The sequence below is a fragment of the Camelus ferus genome, chromosome 13, assembly GCF_009834535.1.
Source record: "Camelus ferus isolate YT-003-E chromosome 13, BCGSAC_Cfer_1.0, whole genome shotgun sequence".
Lineage (NCBI taxonomy): Eukaryota > Metazoa > Chordata > Mammalia > Artiodactyla > Camelidae > Camelus > Camelus ferus.
Genome location: NC_045708.1, coordinates 6,999,287 through 7,019,612, shown reverse-complemented (window position 1 = coordinate 7,019,612; position 20,326 = coordinate 6,999,287). Strand labels below are relative to the sequence as shown.

At 43.4% G+C, this 20,326-nt stretch overlaps 2 protein-coding genes across 3 annotated transcripts; both read right to left on the bottom strand.

Moving 5' to 3' along the window:
* Positions 1–4,318: 4,318 nt before the first annotated feature.
* Positions 4,319–5,755, bottom strand: CORT (cortistatin). Its single transcript, XM_006179907.3, has 2 exons — positions 5,606–5,755; positions 4,319–4,570 (listed from the first exon to the last, which is right to left on the bottom strand). The coding sequence occupies exons 1-2, from the start codon at positions 5,738–5,740 to the stop codon at positions 4,349–4,351; spliced, it is 357 nt and encodes a 118-aa protein (XP_006179969.1). The 5' UTR covers positions 5,741–5,755; the 3' UTR covers positions 4,319–4,348.
* On the bottom strand, positions 4,435–20,307 carry LOC102509398 (centromere protein S). 2 transcript variants are annotated; one of them, XM_032495165.1, is made up of 6 exons: positions 20,158–20,307; positions 16,741–16,864; positions 16,170–16,203; positions 12,260–12,326; positions 10,409–10,585; positions 4,435–4,570 (listed from the first exon to the last, which is right to left on the bottom strand). In XM_032495165.1, the coding sequence occupies exons 1-5, from the start codon at positions 20,209–20,211 to the stop codon at positions 10,445–10,447; spliced, it is 420 nt and encodes a 139-aa protein (XP_032351056.1). In that variant the 5' UTR covers positions 20,212–20,307; the 3' UTR covers positions 4,435–4,570; positions 10,409–10,444. The 2 variants fall into 2 exon arrangements, with proteins under 2 accessions (XP_032351056.1, XP_006179968.1); XM_006179906.2 differs by lacking the exon at positions 4,435–4,570 and having other exon boundaries at positions 10,129–10,585.
* Between the last annotated feature and the right edge of the window lie 19 nt (positions 20,308–20,326).

Here is a 20,326-nt window from a genome sequence, read left to right as displayed (position 1 = left end):
TCAAATACCACAAGCAGCACTGCCTTTTGTAATGGAGTTTCCCAAAACAGTGAAGTTCTGGATAAAATAACACCTCTATCCTTGATTTACAAGGTAGCTGCATTTATGAAAAAATCCAGGGAACAATAAAACTGGAAAAAATACTTTGTATTTATATATAAAACCGAAATAGGTTTGGGGCTAATTTGGAAGAGGTTTTCATCCATATGAACATGCAGCCTGATATATAAAAGTCTTGTGGTATATGGGGTGATTCTCCACTGTGTGGAACAGTCTGTGCTTTGCAGGAAGATTAGTACCCCACCTCCTACCCCACCCACTCAGTGCCAGTAGCAGCCTCCAGGGACTGAGACAGCTAAAAGCAGCCTCACACGTTTTCAGAATGTCCTTGGAGGGGCAGTAATAACCAGTTGCATTCTGCTGTGTGCTGGCACCCACCCCTCCAGTGCCCCACAAAACAGTGAGCTAGGCAGGGCGTGGCTTGTCACCTCTCGTTTTATACATGAGCAAAGTTGTGCTCAGTGAGAGTCAATGACATGCCGCATGTCACAAGGCTAATTGGAAAGCCAGGATTCAAAGGCAGTTCTTCTGGTTCTCATTCCAGTATTCTTTCCACTTGTTTGTATTTGCTCTTAGGTCCACACACACTGTATCCAGATCACTGGTTTTGTTACACCAGTGTAGTAAGTTGAAGTCAACTCCAGCTGGAAAAGGCCTAATACGTCTGCAGCATGATTGCCAGATTGCTAGCCATCATCACTGTGCTGGTGGTGAGAAGCAGTTCAGCCTCGTGAACCCTGTGTAGCTAGCACAGTAGTAAAGGAAGCCTGGGCTCCACAAATAATAGACTAGCACCTCCATTCACCAGTTACAGCGACATCTCCATCTTTGCCCTACTGAATTAAAAATGTTTTCTTAAATTCTGATACACAGTAGAGCTTTGGTCGGCCAACCTGCATGTTGGTATTGGTCTTCCGTATTTGAAACAAACCCAGCAAGCATCTCAGCTGTGCGGGACGATGGGGAAAGTACTGCAGGTTTTGGAGTGAGACAAACCCATGTTGAGTCTAACTTTCTGGGACGTTAGTTTCCAAAAATGTAAGGTTAACTTGAGGCCCCAAGGATCAAAGGGTTACATTAAATGAAGTATGAGGAAGAGCACAGTCCCCAGCACAGAGTAGTAGGGAGAGGGGCCCTTTCATCTCCCCAGGGGCAGAGAGAGAGAGCAGAGAGATGGGGGTGGGAGCAAAGACCTCAGGTCTGCAAACTCCAGCCCAAATGCAGAGTGAGAGCCGTTGCAGACACATTATTTTGCCCCGGGTACCACTTACCTTCCCTACACCACTGTGCCTCCAGGCCTTCTAGAAGCACAGCAATATGTCTAAAAATAGGGGAGGGGGGAGAGAGAGAGGGAGTAGGCCATGCCTGTTCTTCTGGTAAGAGAAAAGAATGTCAAAGAAAGCAGCTGGGACTAATGAACTCTGCATTAGCCATATTCCATTCTTTCAACTCAAGTCAAATGTCGGTCCCCATTAGGCAATTGGCTTTGACAGGAGGCTGTGCTAATTACCACTTTACCAACCTTTAATTTCTGGGTAAAAGCACAAGGAAAAAATCTAATGAATTTTTCATTTTCTAGAGAAAGGAATAAAATAATAGTAGTCTGTAAAAAAAAAAAACATTCATTACAAGATATTAATGTGTCTTTACTAAACAGATTTTTAAGTTTCCTAATTATCTTTTCTTTTTTCCCCTTGCCTTCAGAGTTTTTTCTTATTTTGTTGTATTAGTAGGGTTTTTCTTTAAATTATTTTGGCTGGGTCATAACATCACTTGAGGTTTTTAAGGAACTTGGAAATTATCTACTCCAAATACCCATCCACTGCCTGAATCTGCGACACAGCTGACCGGGGGGTGGGGGTGGGCTCCTGCCGACCTATTGGGAAGCCTCCAATGAAGGGAACAGACTCGCTCCTCCCCAGGAGCTGCATTAAAATTTTAGACTACAGATCCTTAAATTGGCTGTTTGCTCAAATTAAGTCAGACAACACTGCACAATTAGAAGGATGTGAGCCAACAGGGTAATGCAGGGCTACCGGGTTTTCTTCAGTATTTTCTAATACTGATACAAGAACCATCACCAAAAACATTCTGCGTTTTCTCCAGCTTATAATTATTTTCATAAGGCAAATGTGTATTTTTTAATCACTTAACTATTTAATTACAAATGGAAAGGATAAATTAGTGTTAATTTTTATTAGAGTTTTGAGAAGCTAGAAATAGTGGGTTTCCCAGCTGTCCTTTCTAGTCTAGAAACAGATTTCCTTCCTTTTAACAGCTAAGTGACTTTTCTGTTTTTTTCAAAATTGAATCCATATTTCTGTCGAAGAAGCTGTTATTATTGAGATGTGGGTTATCCCTTCAGCAGGTGCTGTTAAATCAAGTTGTTTAAGTATCTCCCATGATCTTACTGGTCTGAGTTTCCACTGAAATGGTTTGCTGTCAACCCTGAAATATGAACACTATGAAAGGATTGTTGTCCAATGCTTATGTCACACTCAATTCTTCCCTAGCAGTTAAGGATCTATTCTGGTGACAAATACTGTAAGTAAATGCAAGCGAATGAACTAGAAGTTGTCCAGGACTTGACTATATTGAACTACACAAAGGTAGACTTTAAGAAAAAGTCTACCAAAAACCTGCTGGTATGAAATCACCCTGATTTACGAATCGTGGGCGCTATGAATCTAGTCTAACATGCAGTTGATGCCAGCTATCATTTTATTAAGTCCTCTGAACTAAGGCAGTCTTAAACTTGATAGATTTCCAGGCAGTGTCATTAGTATAGCCTCACTGTCCTTCAGACATTAGTTAAAAGTTAAAATTCCCAGTCTTAAGGACAATGTAAGTGTGACCCCCAACTGAAACTGAAAAACAGCATGTTTTTCTTCTAGAAGAATTCTAAGTTCTGAAGGTTAGCTGGCCTTTCAGGCAGGCATCTTCCACCAGTGCACTGACCCAATTACTGGTCTCTTAAAGCTGCTGTGTTTCAAAATATGGATGCTATTAAGGCTGTTCCATCACATTATACTTTACTCAGCTAGTAATTATGAATATGAGCTCAGCTCTGTGGAAAACAGAACGGAACGGTCAGCAGTCATACTCTATGAGTCTGCTCCCCTGGCGTCCAGAGAAGAAAATAATATCACAGTGCCTCCAGCCAGCCTTTGCCCGTGTTCCTGATATGAGGCTTGACCCTCAGAAACTTTCCATAACTCCAAGTATGAATCTCTAAGCTTCAAAGTTTAGCATCCGAAACCTCACACTGGAAGTTCTCTTTACAGTCTGATACAAATGTCACAAGCAATATGAGTAATTGAGGAAGGGTTCCGGGGCTATGGGGGAGAATTAAACTTCGTTTGGGGTTTAAAACTCAGCACTTGACCTCTAATGCCATCTGGGCAAATGGACTAAATCCTGGTCCACAAGGGGCTCAATAGTTGCTCAGCGTTACATCACAGAGAAAGCAATCTTCCTACCCTGGTTTAACCATCATCCCCTATCGCTTCTGTGGGAAGTTACTAGAGGAATGGAGAAATACAACAATTTATACACATAACACATATCAATACGTATGCACCTGTGTCCTAAGTCCAGAACTTGCGACTCTGAAGTTGGTTGTATTAGAAGTCAAGGCAATCAGGCTACAGGCTGGACAGCAGCACTGCTCACTATATTTGATTTGAAATAAACCTGAAGCTCTCACCATAGAAAAGAATTATAACAAATTAATATTAACTTACTGATTAAAATTAACACCGGTATTTTCTAACGGCAGGTTCAAGTGTAACTTTTACAAGCATGTCAACATGTCTGTTTGACCGCATGACATTTGTTTTTACATTAATTTTAGTTAAAACATGAGGAAAAAAATGTGCTCTTTGAGCACAATGTGAAAAATTTTCTTTTAATATGAGGGGAATATTGTTTAAATTAGACAATTTATACCAAAATAAACTGAAATAAGATGTTATTCCGAGCACTTTGTGGCCTTCAGCTATTTTAAATCAAAGAAAGGAAGACAAGGACAGAGCAACTTCCAAGCACATGATGAAGGAGGAAGGAGAAGCCCAGTGGCTACACTGAGTAGTAGAGTACAGCAAAAGAAGCAAAATCCAGATTACTCAAGACATTCAGCATCGGGCATTGTTGGTTTTAAATTCAAAATACTCCTCAAGTTACATGGGAAAGAGAAGACAACTGCATAAAGAAGAAAGATCACGGCTGCTTAATATACTTTATTCAGATCCGTCTGCACTTCTTCGTGTGTGTAATCATGGCTGGGGTTTTATTTGCAGGAGGAAAAGGTCTTCCAGAAGAAATTCTTGCAGGGCGTTTTATCTCGGCGCATGGACTGCTGAAGGGGCGGCAGGCCCTCCTCCCGTTTGGACACCTCCCTGACCTCCCCTCCTGTGAAGGGCGCTGCACTCGCCTGGGAGGTCCACTCATACCACCACGCAAGGAAAGTCAACAAGCTGTTTTTCTTTATTTCTGCCACTTCCTGCATATGCTTTAGGGGACAAAGGAAAGAAAAGTCAACCATCTGGTTCTGCCAGCATTAAAAGATACATAATTCCTTCCTTTAAAAAAAAAAAAAAAAGATGCTCCAGAACAATAAATCACACTTCCATTTAAAGGATGAGTAACTTAACACCTTAATGAAATTACTCTAATTAAAGAAAAGAAAAAGTTGAAAATTTTCAATCAAGGGAAAAAAATCTGCTTGTTTTGCCCCTAATCTTTGCTTAGGTCCTTAACTAGAAGAGGTCAGGAGATCTATCATGTTCCCTGACAAGTGACTGGCAACGAGGAAGCCCCCCAGGTGGATCAGGCTAATGTAGCTTGGTTTTTCCATCACTGGTCTTACTCCTGGCTGTCCACAAATTGCTTTTCAAGACAGATCAGATTGAGACATTATACTCTGGCCTTTCAAACTCCTTAGAAAGCTTCTAAGAGTAATCTGATGATAAATGACTTGTCTGGAACTCATCGGATAATTTCAGAGAAAAATCCATTTTTAATGGTCAACTTTACGTACTGTTTCTTGGAAATTTTTCAAAATGGAAAAAAGAGAAAAATAAATCACCTCATGAAGTTACAAAGTCTCACAATGGAAAATGTAATGATGTCAATTAATCTGAGCCAGTGAGAAGATGTGGTGTATATATAAATTAAGATTATAGAGGTATGTGTGACTAGCACCACCATAGCAGCTCTGTGACTGCACTGTAATAGACTGGTGTAATCACTTAATTCTTCAAAGACCAGCAGACGGAGATCACTAGCTGGAAGATGCTCTGCTTGAGTTTCAGAGCTTTCTAACAAACTTCCTAACAATTGAAGGTAAACAAGAATCAATGGTCTGTGTGGACACCATAGCACCACAGGGCAGCTGAGGGGCATGCTATGAAGTCCAGTCCTGCAGTCTGTCCTGTACAGACGTTTAGCCATAAAGAGGCTGGGGAATCCACAGGGATGGCCAAATACGCCACGGAAAGAGACAGCCCCAAAGTAGGTTAGCACACGGCTGAGCCGGACTACTCACCCCGCTGTTGTGGCCGGCGAGGCCGCCCTCCAGGGGAAGGGCAGCGGTGGCCCCTGAGAGCAGCAGCAGCAGACAGAGGGGCGGCAGCATCCTGCAGGCTGACTGGCATGACTCTCCAGCTCTGCAGCTGCTCATCCTGCTTGGCAGCCCCCAAAATCAGTGTTGTGTGGACTTGAGTCTCTTCTTTGGAGACTGGAGAGTATTTTAAGCTCAGCCTGCAGGTGTTTTTTTGTACATAAGCCTGTCTAAAGCCTGGTACCCCCTCTTCCCTCACACTCAAGCAGTGACGCATAAGCCTGAGCAATCAGTGCCCACAAAAGTGCTTTTGGATTGGACTTAACCCCTTCATTAAAGCCTGAGATCTTTTCCTGTGTTTAGAGTGGATTTGCTCTTACTTTGGCATGCATGTGCACTTGCTTCTGAAGAAGTTCTACCTCCTCGTAATTACGCCTTTAGCAAGCAGGAAGCCATGAGAACAAAACCAAGTGATTGAACATAATACAAAATTAGCCTTGGATAAGGAGCTTGGAATCTGCAATTTTGCCCACATTAAAATATGACTGAATCTGCTTGGGCAGAAGAAACAAGGAGACAATGAGGGCTCAGGGAGCCACTGAGAACATCCACTGGGCTCAGTAAATCGCAGGCAAGGGTGACCTGAGTGTGACTGTTCCCCAGCACTGCCTCCCAGCCCAGTAGGCCAGAGACACGGTCCTCCTGCCCAGGCCTTCTCAAACTGTGATGTGTCCCCAGATCACCTTATTAAGATTACAATGCAGATTCTGATGCAGTAGGTAGAAAGAGGAGCCAAAATCCTGCAATTCTAACAAGATCCTGGGTGATGCCAACACTGGAGTCGCCAGGTTCAAGTCCAGTATTTTTCGAACTGCTGCTGACCACTCACTTTTGTTTTGAATGAAACAGAAATCAGAGTGCGTCATATTGAGTGAGGACAAATATTGTTTTGTGTGTGTGTCAGGTGTAAAACCTCTCTTAGTGACTGCCCTGCACTTGGCCAGCTCCTGGGGCTTGCTCTCCTGATGACAGAACCACTGCTTAGGAGTCCAGAACGTGAAGCCCTCCGTACCACCTCCTGCCCTTTCCCGATAGGTCCCAGGTTCAGAATCACACAAACAAATGCACAGCACCTCTTCACTGACTGTGACAGCTAGGAAAATCTGAAACCTCCACCACAAACCTACTAAGATGACCAATATCCAAGGCAAGATTCTAAATGAAAGTAAAGCAACCAAAGAACTGACAGCTCTTTCCAGAAGTGAACATCGAAGTTCTCAGTTTTCCAAAGTCCTGGTTCACAGCCCTTCACAAGGGAAATCTCAATCTTAAATTTCATTTCATGGCAGATTTGCTATTTAAGATCCTAGGTAAAATCGGTGTGGCCTGATAACCCAAGGCTCACACACTGCATGTTGCTTAGTCCTTTTTTTTTTTTTTGGTACCAAAGTAACTTTTTTGCTCAAGATAATTTCCACAAATGGTATTAAAAAATTTTTTTAGATATTCTTGCAGAAAGTCATGGCACCTCAGCCAGCTTCTTATATCCTTAGTGTCTTTTGCAGATTTCATTCGCCGCACTCAAAAGGCATTTAGCAGCTGGTATATACTACATAGAACTAGAAAGAAGCCACACCATCCATCCCAACAGAGCCGTTACAGCCTAGCTAAGGGGCAAGATACATACTCTGCAAATGAAAAGTAAACTTGCAAGCAGTAAGTGAGCCAAGGAGGGTTACATGCTGCAGGCTGCGGAAACCTGCACCTGGTCTTATTCCTGGCTGTTTTCAAGGTGGCAACAACATATCTTAGTACTTCAAGGTGAGGGCTCTAGACTAAAATCCTGGTTTTGCCATTAAATTAACCTCTCTATGGCCTCCGTTTCCTCATCTATAAAATGGGCACAAAAACAGTAGCTACTGTCTACCTCACAGAATTGTTGTAAGGACCAAGTATAGATGACTTAAAGCACCTAACATAAGTGGAACGCACAGGAGGCACTCATGTTAGGAACTGTTATTAAGATGTCCTAAATCCTTAGTCCTTACTCCTCCACAGCATAAAGAAGAAGGGACATTGGAACTCCATGGTCAGAGCCATGAAATCTAAGCAAGGGCTCCTCCTTATCCCCCAACACATCTTAGACTCCAGGGTACAAGCAATCACGGGGCACTACGCAAGGCACTGAGTGATTGCTATTCACCACCCCAAAGCCTGTCTGCAGGGAGCTGACAATCTAATGTTTTATGTAACAATGTTTCTGAAAAGATGTACAATGGGAACTTTGATTAAAAGGAACTCAGTCCTGAATTATTTTGAAAAAGGAAGATTGCCTATTCTAAAAGGCAGAGAACTAGGACGCAGAAAGAAGGTGGAAGACTCTTCTCCATATACAGAAGAAACCTGCAACAATCAAGTGTCCAACAACAGAAAGGATGCTCCGCCCCTGGAGGAGTTCAGCAGAGCCTGGGGAACTAATCGTCAGCAGTGCTGTAGCAGGGGTTCCTCCTTGGTGGGAAACTGGACTAAATGACCCCAAAGGGTTATCTATGGAGTCTGCATTTCAGTAAAAGGAATAGGCATGCCCAGATGAGCCATTCCTGGACATCGAGGTTTCAAGATATCAGCTGAGCATGAGCTGCTGCTGTGTGCAGAAGGGGATGCTGTGACGTTTCCCTGGCTCGTTAATTTCAGTAATAAAAAAATTAACACAGGATCTTTTATTTCTTTTTTGAGGAAGTGGTGTAACAAGGAAGACAACAAATATTATAAATGTAAATTGCCCCCAACTATGTTCCCAGGCCACATTTATTTCAAAGACACCTGCTGCTTTATATGGTCAATCATCTGGTTATACGGTTAGTAAGTCCAGCTGAGGTTCAGACGAGCTTCCAGGACTCTGATGAAGCAAGCCCATGAGGAAGAGCTCTCTACAACGCCTTTCTGCCAACCATCAGCAAAGATGGAATTGCAAAGGATGACCAACATCACCTTGGACATTCCAGAGTAGACTAAACCCTAACTGGAACATGTAGGGGGGAAGAGGAGCTCTTGAGAACACAGGGAGCAGAATCAGCTATTCCTTACAAAGTCTGACCACCTCTGTGTTATAATCCCTGAAAAATGTGTTGTAAGACCACTTGTCTAAAATATAAACAGGTTATACATAAATATACCAAATAAACCAAAAGATTATACGAACACCAAGTCAACTTTCTCAACTGGCTAGAAAACTTCACGTCAAAATACCCACTCCAACTGGAAGGTGCCCCCTCAACCTTCTAATCAGAGACAGGACACCCTTGGGGCACACAGGTTCACCATTTCGAGTCATGTGTATACCGACTACAGAAATCTATAAAAACAAGATGCATTACAACGGTCCCACCCATTTTCTCTTACTGTCACGTATAACATTGCTTTGAGGCATTTTTAACCTATTTCACTGATAAGAACACAAAGTTTCAGAAAGGCATACAGCTACAAGAGCTGCCAAACCAGGCTGCAAATCTAGATTTGCCAACCTTTAGAAAGTCCATAGCATCTATTCTCCAAACTTTCCCTGATGAGGCATTCAAAGAGAGCTGATCTGAAAATGAAACTGCCAACACGCACATCTTAGGCTGGAAGGTACTATAAGGAGGGCAGGCTTTCTGATTCCCTTTTCTTTCACTGATGTGACACACAGATGTTACAATTATTATCTGAGATCCGAATATCAGATCATGGGACTGTGAAGTTTGAATTCAACGCTTGAGTATGACATGAGCTTAGCATCTCCTTTTGAGAGACAGGCTCTGGGGTATCTTTTGCTGACTATATCTAGGCATGGATGGTACAAATTCTACCCAGAAATGCATATCCTTTTCGCTCTTGCCCCGCCAAGAGTCAGCACTCTGGATGTGAATAGCATCTCTACTGGTCAGTAGATCCTGGGTGGCTGGTTAACCTCTTCAAGCTTCAGCTTGCTTAACAGTAAAACGGGGATAATCAGATAAACCCTGAAAAAAATCGTGAAGATCCAGGGAGGTACCATTGGAGCCCTCAGAGCAGCAGGCAGAGGACTCTGTAAATGCCAGTCCCTTTTCTTTACCTCTGTTGCTCAGTGGGGAAAAGGCACACCATGGACCTCTAAGAAACCCCAGTGAGAAGACAGCAGTACTGGGACCCCCGGAAGCATCATCTCTCACAAACTACAACAGAGGACACACACTGAGGTGTTTTGGAGGAGGAGTCTAGATTTTCCTCTCAAGCAAAACTTCTGCCCATAGTTTAATTACAAAATAGCCAGAGAAAAGTCACATAAACTCTGTTCCTGGAGAAAATCACCTTTTAAAAAGTAAAAAGGACCACTTCCAAACATTCACCCTTTTACCTTCTGATCACAAGTGACATGGGTTTAAAAAACAATATTTGTAATCAAAAGAACTAAATAAATATAGCTTTAGTCATCTTTCAGGGATTGTCAGCCTGCAAAATTATGCAAAAGAATGAAAAAATAACTATGATTTTTGTCAGAAAAAGTTGACCATATTTAATTGCTAACACAATTTTATTAATTGCAATAGATACAATTTCTAATATATACCATTCAAACGCTCGCCTTTTTCATGTGCTTCAGTAAGACGGGGGAGTATTTTGCTTAAGAGTTTCCAGTTCTCTTTTAAAAATAGATTTTGCAGTCAATGACTTGGAGAATACAATACAAAAAGCCTCCTAGCCTTTTTTTTTTAAATCTCCACTTTCAAAATTCCCTTTTTTGGCAGTAAGTGTTTTTGGTGGCTCTACCTGCTGAAGGCTGCTTTTTCCAAATGGTGACAGAGTTTAATCCTCACTTTCCACTGCACCAGCCTCTGCTGGCTCCACTGAATTTTTGTTTTCATCCTCTAGCTTCTTTTTCTTCTTTGCTTTTCGTTCCAGGTTAAACTGAGCAATGTCTTCATTTCTCTCTGTGATGTATTTTAGCTACAAAAAAAATTTTTCTTAATTACATTTTTCTCTAGTTGTAAAGTCATTTACAAACCTAAGGAAAAAAAATATACACCCTTTCTCAAGCACTCCCACCCTGGGTTACATTCCTTAGAGATAAATAGAGCTCCAAATTTTTTCTGGAAGAATCAACTACAAAAGTCAATTCACTGCAACTCACATATCCTACCAAACAAGCAGGAGTTCCTCGAGTAATCAAAAGAGTTAAAACTTGGAGCTTACTGAAGGCACGTCAATCACAAGTATATTCTACAAAGCACAAATACAGTCAACATCCCCCTAAATTTATCCAGCTAAAATTACTGAGCAACTACTATGTACCAGATACCAGGGATACAAGGGAAATAAGACAAGGTCCCTGCCCTCAGGGAAGATTTGGTCAAACACACAAGAGTAGCTACGATCCTTCAGTAATATGCTTCTGTCGGATGAAAAGAAAAATTAAAAGTCCAAAATAAAAACAATATTCTGAGGTAGACAAATATGCAATAAGCAGACAGCTTCCTAATTAATATTCCAAGATGAAACTGTATTGACGATTTCTTGGCAAAAGACAGAAACTGCTCACTGAAACTGACCAAGTAACAGTTACGACAATTTATGTGGAGAGAGAAATGTCTTTTCCACTGACACCCAGCACCACCAGGCACCTGAGCGATTTTACTTAGGGATTGTATCATGTTTATCCTTGACTTAAACTCTGGAGGAAGGCTACTTGAAGAACAGAGACAGAAAAGAGCCCAGAGCAAACAGCACTAGATTCAGGGTTAGAAGGCTGAGGTTCAGCTGTCAGCCAGAAAACTTCACATCTAACTTTGGGAAGCTACTTAACTCCAGTGGCCTAGCCTGCAAAATGGGGCTAATTAGTCGTGTTATATAAAAACCCTCATAAGGTGGTTGTGAGCTTTAAATAATACATGTAAAATATTACCTACCTGTAGAAGTCCCCTGTAAACTCTCAAGTGCTATACAAACTGATCCATTCAACAACGACTTCGCACCCACTATGGGCCAGGCCTTGTTCTAGGCACGGCACACGGAGCAGAGAAGAAAGAGACACAAACCCCTGCCCTCGTGGAGACCACGTTCCGGGGAGGAACGCAGGGTATCTTAACTGCGAGGATTAGACTAAGTCGAGAACCTCACAGGGGCCCTAGACTTGCCATCGGCCACAGCCACTAGCCAAGATGACCACAGCATCACCTGTGAAGCGAGGACTTGGTCGAGATGACTTCTAGAAGATAGAAAACATGCTCAGCTTCCTGCACATCTCAGCTGTACAGATACTCCTTCCACACCTGGCCCGTCAGAACTGTGGGCGCCATAATGAAGCCATCCTCACACACTGTAGCCTGTGACCTGTCTCTGACATCGTGTTCTAGATGAAACATGGGACCAAGTTTTGAGATATTACAGAAAAGGCAAACTGTGAAATTCAGGGAGTGCTGATTAGAAAATTTCAAATTGGCTTAGCAAGATCCATCATAATGAAAAGCAAGACCATAAATTACAGGCAGGTCTGAATGGTTAGAGCATCTCTAGTTTTTAATGCAAGGTGCCCTAGGGAATCACTTCATGGCTGCAAGTGATTAATTGGGAATAATGTATTCTGATGGGAAAGGGGAGTGAGGGGAGAAACTCATCTCTCACCAGTGAATTACTCCTCCTGGCTAAGAGCTTCACATCTTCAGTGTTAATTGTGCTTCTTTTCGCATGTCTGTAGAAAGGGCAGAAACAATTCACCAAAATGTTTGGTATTATTTAAAGTTTTGATGCAACACAGAAGTTCATGGCCAGACTTCACACTAGCAAGGATCTCTAAGTAGCTCATCTTTTCAGATTCAGGTCACTGAGCAACACTGACACAAAAATGACTTAAGTGATGAGCCAAGATACCAATTAAATAAAAAGACAGAGAAAGCAGAAGCCCATCTGTCCACCTCCAACTAAGGGCCAAGGGTGCCTGAAGAGTATGAAAGGAGTATGAGGCACTAAACCTTCCCAAATGACCTGCTTGACCAAACGGTCACAGCAAGTGCCATAGAAAAAGCAAGGAGCAGGTCAGTGAAGCACCTTCAGTGAAGAGAGAATACAGCCCAAATGGGGAGGATAGGGCTTAAGTGGCAGAGTGCATGCTTGGCATGCACCAGGTCCTGGGTTCAATCCCCAGTACCTCCTGTAAAAATAACTAATAACCTAATTACCTCCTCCCCACCTGATTCCCTAAAAAAGAGAAAATGGCCCAAAGCTCACAATACAAAGAGCATCTTCGCTTAAAGAGACATTAAATAGAAGAATAAAGAGAATTTCCATGAAGCATGGCTTCATTTATACCAAGAACATAATGCTCTTCTCCTCGACAACAGCCCAGTGAGAACAAAGAACATCCTTTAAATATCGACTTAAATTCTTGTTCCAGTCCTCTTATCTTTGCTTTAAAAGGTAACTTGAGGTAATAAGTGCTATTCAATGATTTATTACTCTAATTACACCCTTTCTTGCCATTTCTAGCTTCCTCCAAAAATAAGAACTTTGTAATTAGGAGTAAGTAGAAATCTTGGTATCCTTAATAACTATCAAAGTGGCCAGCACGTGGTAAGTCCTCATGGAATATCTGTTGAGCTAAAGATAAAATCACAGAAATTAGACTCTATAATTTGGCCAAATTAGTCCTTCACATCCTGCTAAATGTGAGACTATCAGGTGTCATCTCATCATGATTGACAGTATCTGCCTGTCCTGAGATAATATCCGTGTCAGAAGATAACTTCTAATTAGCCACCTGCCAGGACCAGCAGAGAGGAGAGGGAAAAAATGTCAGACAGGGAATGTACCAGCAGCCACAAAGCACAAAGCCCTCCGCAGATGCCCTGTGTGGAGGACAGTAACTGCCACGGACACCCAGTGGCCCTCATCTCAGTCACAACCTCAGGTTGCTCTGTCCGTATTCTCTGCCTGCAAAGTGCTGGAAGAGGGGTAAGTAAAAGGAAGCAGCACACTGAACTCACAGAGCTTACAGAGTAAGGTTAGCTTGTCTGCTCACAAGGAAGCATTTAGAAACAACAGAGTCAGTCCTCTCCACCACGGGGCTTGTCATCGGGTTTCTCTATACCATGTCTTGATGGTACCACTTCCCTAGATGGAGGGGCAGGTATATCCTATGCCGGCCTCTGCACTTCACAGACTCTCCTAAATCAAACCTCTGGCTCGAGAAAATCACTCCAGGGAAAGTAACAAAGCAATTTTTCATATAGCACTTTTAGGAGATTTTAAAGACTATTCCCAAAATGTGTCTAGAATTTACTATTGAATAGCTCTCTTCTTCAAAATGTTTCATCTTTACCATATGAACAATATTAGGTGACTAGAGATTTCAAAGTCAAGTAAAGGAAATTCACAACTCAAATTGGGAGATGATTTTCCAAAGTTTATAGGTGAATTCAGTATTTACAATTTAAATACATTTTCTCAGAGAAACAATGTTACAAATACTGGCTAGGTTCCCAGCCTCCAAAGACTATTTAATACGTAGCTGACCTGAAACAGTACATATTTCAGACTTCTAAAACTGGGGTAATCATAGTTTTAGGAGCAAGGACTGTGTCATAGGGAAAACTCAAAGCCATAAGTTAAAGTTGATCTTCTGGGAATGTCAATTTTACTCATGATAAAACTTTAAAATAGGATTGGGGAGGGTAGGTTTATTTTTATTTATTTATTTATTTATTAGTTTATTTATTTAGAGGAGGTACTGAGGACTGAACCCAGGACCTCGTGCATGCTAAGCATGCACTCTACTACTTGAGCTATACCCTCTTCTCCTAAAACAGGATTTTTTTATAGAAGAAACTGTAATATTTTGAAAATGAACGTAAAATTAAGACAAAGGACAAGTCTTCAAAGAAAGTCCGCGTCTGTGCTCACCCAGGGTTCTTAGGAGGAAGTCTGAGGAGCACAGTGTGTACACACTTGAACACGGAAGACGAAGCATCTCTCAGTAAAGCCTCTGACGGTCTCGCTTAGGGAACATCAGCTATCAGCCCTTACACAGACTCCTTTACTTAAAGATGATGTCCTTCCTTGTGGAGCTTACAGACCAAGTGATACCCACACACCACTTCCCCCAGGTACCCAGCAAAAGGAAATCGATTTCTCAATGTAATTATTAAAAAAGAGTACCTGAAAGCTTAATGTGTTACAATGCTAAATAGTTCTAATTTCATTTTTATTTCTAGTGTTTTTACAGACATATTTAAAATTTGTCATTCTCTTTTCCCACAGCTAATATAGAAATGGCAAGAAAAGTCACAAATGGGGGCTTGCAACTGGCAGCTAGTGGGTAGAACCCGGGGGTGCCACTAAATACCCTACAATGTGCAGGGCAGTCCCCACCACAACAAGGAATTATCCAGTCAAAAATGTCAATAGTGCTGAGGTGGAAAAACCCTGATCTATACTGATAATCTCTATGTTCAAATCAAGTAACATTTGTCTACTTATTTACATTTTTTGGTCTTCTTTTGTTATATAAAGGACTCATATTTTAAAGAAAGAAAGAAAAGAAATGAAAAGTAAAGGTAATAAATGTATTTCACATGAGACTCGGGGTGGCGGTGGAGGGATAATGGGGCCCAGGTAAGGGGCAACCCCCTGAATTAACACTGATAAGCCGTCTGAGCTATCAGCATCCCATATATTATCCTTATCCTTTTGGCCAAGTTGAAGATGCTAAGCAGTTTTTAGGGACTCACACACACAGAAATGGGAAAGATTTAGAGCCTGCCCTCTGAGAACCTACGGCTTTAATTCATTCAGAATATTCACTGGAGAAACAAAGAGCTAATAGGAGCAAGGTGAAAAGTATGGGGTGTGGGAGAGGCTGGCACCAAATCAGAAGTGGGGGCAAACTGGAAAGCTTTAGCCCTTTCAGGCCTTCGTCATTCAAATTGCTTCGTAAAAGCAATTTGTTGCAATTGTTTTCAATTACCTGAGGTACTAATTGAAGAGATGAGCATAAATCACCTATAAAAGCTAAGGCTTTACCAGCTGAAAGCAAGTCACCCACTTTTCAAGGAGCGTGCGTCTCCCTGGTAACAAGCGCGGCGAATGCAGGCCCGATGGGGACACGGGCTGTATTACCTCTACCCCAGCGAGCGTCACCTCAGAACATGACACAGCCCAGCCCAGCCTGGGCACCCGGTCCAGACGCCCATCCTCACGCCCCAGCATCGCACCACCCGCAGAAATGGTCTTAAAAGCACGAACACCGGGCTCATCCAGTGTCCTGGGAACTTATTCATACCTTTCTGACCCGGAACTGAATGATGTCGGTTTGGTTAACAAAAAAAATACTTGGGAAACTTCAAAAAATGCCAAATCAAGTCTGAATGGACATGATTAAAGCAGATGTTACATTCTTGCAAGATCATGATTAGAGACTGAGCCTCCACAAAATACAGGGGGGGGAAGCAAACCGCTCTCCTGAAATTCACCACCAGATGGAGAGTTATCAATAGCCTGTAAACAAACACAGCATCCGACAATCAAGCTCTCTACCCACCTTGCAAACATTTCAAGGTCTCTGGCAAAATTTTCTGAAAAAGAAAGAGATGTGCTTTAGCTACCATATCTCAATCTTACTGCAGAAGGAGAAAAGTGAAATCGCAAGGTCTACAGTAAGTCCAGTGACTAATACAACAAATTCTTTTGAACGTAAGAGGAGGCCCTTCAGCAGCTCTATCGCTGGACAGGAGCTGTTAGCCATTGTATTCATTATGACCTCCTGGTCCTCCGTGGCACCCACCACCCTTCATTATAAGCTTCTGGTAATTGTGGCTACACCCTTCCTTCCTAGAAACTATCCCTTAACTTAAAATTTTGCTACAGGTTTGGGTTTGTGAGGACATTAATCTCCTCTGAAGTCAAGCAAATATCAATGCTGTAAGTTCAGCTGTCAAATAAACGGTGGGTGACATTAAAAAGTTATAAAGCAATGAAATTAAAAATGGAATGTCTAATGTTCCAGGCAGTTTAAAAACACAACAAAACAAAAAGGTACTGAAGCCCACGCGTTAGTGCAAAATCAACCTCTGGGCTTTCCATATGTATACAGGAAGACCACGGCTGCATACCGCACTGTCGGAAGGTCACCTCCGAAATCGCCGCAATGGTTTGTTTGCTGAACTGCACTTCTTTGTCCGATGCAACTTCCTCGCAAAGACAGCCAACGGTGTAGTGAACTGCTGCCTTTAGCCTCTGAAGCAAAATCAAAACACTTCATGGGTAAGACTGCAAATAAGAGCTATTCATATCTTAAAAAATTAAGACCAAGGAGGGGGTCTGCTCAGCCTAATTCCTTCAGCACTCTCCACAATGGCTGAGTGACTTTTCAAGTGTACTAATAAATTAATGGGGCCCTCTGGAGTGTGACTTGTAGAAACATTACTTCCTAGTTAATGGTTATGATTTAGGTCAAGTAAAGATAAGGAATTACGATGGCAGGTCAGCAGGGAGAGAAGGCAGACTGGAACGTGGGAAGCATCTGTGTGACTTTGCTCAGTTATTCCACATGTACGTGCCAAGTGTCTACTGGGTAAAGGCGTGTGCTAGGGGTCTGGGGAAGGCAATGAAAAAGCAGACAGGGATTCTGCCCCCAGATGGGGGTCAATCAACCAAATACAAAAGGATCCCGTCCCTGTGCTTCAAGTCCTTGCCAGCCCCAGTCCTGCACGTGAAAAAGACAATGGTGACAGCAACACAGGGAAAGGCTCTGGAGGGCACACCTAACCCTCTTTTTTTTCCCCCAAATTTTGTAACAGCTTTATTTGTAATAGCAAAAAAAGTGGAAACAACCTCAATGTTCTTCAAGTAAATGGTTTAACTACATGGCTAACACACCAGACTACTACTCAGCAATAAAAAGGAACAAACGATTGATACACACAAACCCCTGATGTATCTCTGAATAATTATGCTGAGAGAGAAAGCAAATTCCAGAAAGTTATATTCTGCATGATTCCACTTGTACACCATCCCTCACAAAAGGGCTTTGTTATGAAAGCAGATTAACAGCCATCATAATTATAATCCTAATTGTTCCGTTTATTGTGTGTCCATCACAGGCCAGGTACTATACTTGGTCCTCTCCAGATGTCATTGCCCTTAAACCTCACAGTAAGCCTGAATTAGAAATATTTCTGTCATTGGGCTGACATAGTCCTCCAACCATCTGACCCTTCAATGGTATGAAGATACACCTGCCTTGACGTGCTTCCTTTGCCGATGTAAAGGAGTTGCTCTGCTAGTTTTCAGGTTTTTTTCAGAGTAAATTGTCTAAAAGTAGCCGTAGCCTTGGTGCACCCCTGGGAGGAGGAGAGTTCAGGCTCTTCCTACATCGCCATCTTGAACCACCTCCCAAGACTCATTTATTTCATAACTGAAAGTCTGGACCCTAACCCTCTTTTGATTTGCTGGTTTCCTAGGCCACCTCTAAAGGACTCTCTCTGCTCCCAGCAACCCTTTCGGGTACTGGAAAACATCTCTCTTCCCCATGCAGAGGAGTAAAGCAGCAGAACAAGCTAAGCCAAGGTCTTAGTCTCGTATCAACAAACTTGCTGAGCCCCGTGTGTGCTCCACCTCTGCACTGGAGACAGAGCTGAACTGAATACAGTGGTAGCTGAACCCAATAAGTGTTCACAGTAGAGGCAACATGAGGAGGAGCTGCAAAAATTCAAATCCAGGACCCCAGAGTAGAGGCCAAGCAGAGAAGCAACTACCTTCCTTAGTTTCAGATGTCACAAGAGTAGGTAAGTGGAGGGCTTTGGCAGGAGGAGACAAAGAGACCACCACCCTGGGAGGGATAAAGACCCTCCATCTTTTTTAGGTATATGTGGAGGTGAGGTCAGGGGTGGAGGGACAGGACAGGGATCCTTCTGACTGGTCCAGAAGTTTTCTCTGTCTCTCCCGCTTCTCCACCTCCTGGAATGGGCCAAGTGCCTTCTTCAGTGCTGCAGACATTTAGAGGCTAAATTACTAGACTCTAAACTCCTCAAGGGCAGGACCCTTCAGTTGTTCACTGTTGTCCATCTAGTACCAAGAACAGCTGGCTGAATGAATGGAGAGATCCTCCATCCCACTGCATAGAGAATGAGGTCCAAATTTCTCAGTCCATCTTTGCAGCCTTAGTCATTCATTCTGTAAGCATTTATTGCCTTCTGAGAGCCAGGCTCCATCCTAGGGGCTGAGAATACAAAACTGAAAGGACAGCCCTTGCTCTCAAAGAGTTTATCTCCCACCACACTTCTGCCATGAATGGACTCTTCCCAACCACCAATGTCAGGAAACACCAAGAGGGTGGAGAACAGCTCCCGAGAAGACCAAAGAGACAGGACTGCAAGATGCAATGCCTGATCCTTGACTGGATCCTGGATGAAGGAAAAACGACCACTAACGAAACATCTCTGGGACAAATGGGGAAATCTGAATAGGGACTGGCATTACATAATAGGACTTTATTAAGATCAAACTTCTTGAGTGTCATCAGCGATTATGTTGGAGAATGCCCTTGTTCTTGGGAGATGCATACTAAACTATTAAAATTTAAAGATGAAGTGTCAAGTGTATTTAATTCTCAAATAATTCCAATAAAAAGGAAGCAAGAGAGCAAATACAGCAAAATGTTAACAGTTGGTGAATCGAGGTGAGGGGCATATGGGTGTTGAGTGCATTACTCCTGCAACTTTTTCTGGAGGCTTGAACTTCAAAATAAGGGGAGGGGGTGGGTAAATAGCTTCTGAAATGTCCTTTCTGAACTAGAAAGGAAGGTCCCATGGACTGAGCTCATTCCCGTGCCTCTTCGGTTAATCCTCCTCGAGGCTGTCGGCCTGGTTCTCGGTTCTCACCCCTTCACAGCGCTGTTTTCACGACTCTGCTACACGGTATTTATTCCCGGTGCTGATTAAAGAACTGAATACCCGCAACTATCCTGGGAGGTGGTTATTAGTACTTCGATTTTCCATCTAGGAGAACTGAGTCTGGGCAGTGTCAACACAACCCTCCGGCTGCGGAGCCGAGATTTGAACCCACATCCGCTGGCATCTGGAGCGGGACGGCCTAGGTTTGCACCAGGCTCCGAGGCCGTCTCCTCAACCGCAGAAAGGAGAGCGCACCGGTTACAGGAGCCTACATTTTAAAGCTCGTGCCGGGCGCCTCACCACAACCCTGGCCGAAAAGGGAGCCTGAAGCTGTCACAAAGCAAGAAGGGCCCCGCCGCGGGACTCCCAGGTGCGCAGCAGCCACCTCCTGGGAACCCTCCTTCCCGCTCGCCCCGACCCCTGCGCTCAGACTGGCGATACCATGGAAACCGCCTCCCAGCACCCTCCGCGGCAGCAGAGTCGACGCATGCGCGGGCGGCCGAAAGCGGCCCGAGTGCGCCCTACGCCTCCGGGACGGTCGCACCAAGGCGAGGCCGGGCTAACGCGGGGCGCTTTTCTCCCCAGAATCTCTACGCCGTCCTCCCCCAGCCCAGCCAGGACCGCGTTCGCCTGTACCTGTCGGTAAGAGAATCGCTGTTGCTCCTCAGCCCCCTCCTCCTCCTCCATCATCACAGCAGGCGGGTCCTGGGAGGCGCGCAAGGACGGAAAGAGGCGGCGGCCGGAAAGGTCCAGTCGGATTTTCCCGCCACGGCGCCGGGCGACGGGCCGCACATGGGGCCAAAGC

Excerpts from the sequence above, each read along its gene's own strand:
- LOC102509398 (XM_032495165.1), bottom strand. The coding sequence starts at position 20,211 with ATGATGGAGGAGGAGGAGGGGGCTGAGGAGCAACAGCGATTCTCTTAC. Across the intron at positions 16,204-16,740 it reads GGTGACCTTCCGACAGTGCG|AAAATTTTGCCAGAGACCTT; the intron begins GTATGCAGCCGT and ends TTTCTTTTTCAG. Across the intron at positions 12,327-16,169 it reads GACCTTGAAATGTTTGCAAG|ACATGCGAAAAGAAGCACAA; the intron begins GTGGGTAGAGAG and ends CCCTTTCTACAG.
- CORT (XM_006179907.3), bottom strand. The coding sequence starts at position 5,740 with ATGAGCAGCTGCAGAGCTGGAGAGTCATGCCAGTCAGCCTGCAGGATG. Across the intron at positions 4,571-5,605 it reads TCGCCGGCCACAACAGCGGG|CATATGCAGGAAGTGGCAGA; the intron begins GTGAGTAGTCCG and ends TGTCCCCTAAAG.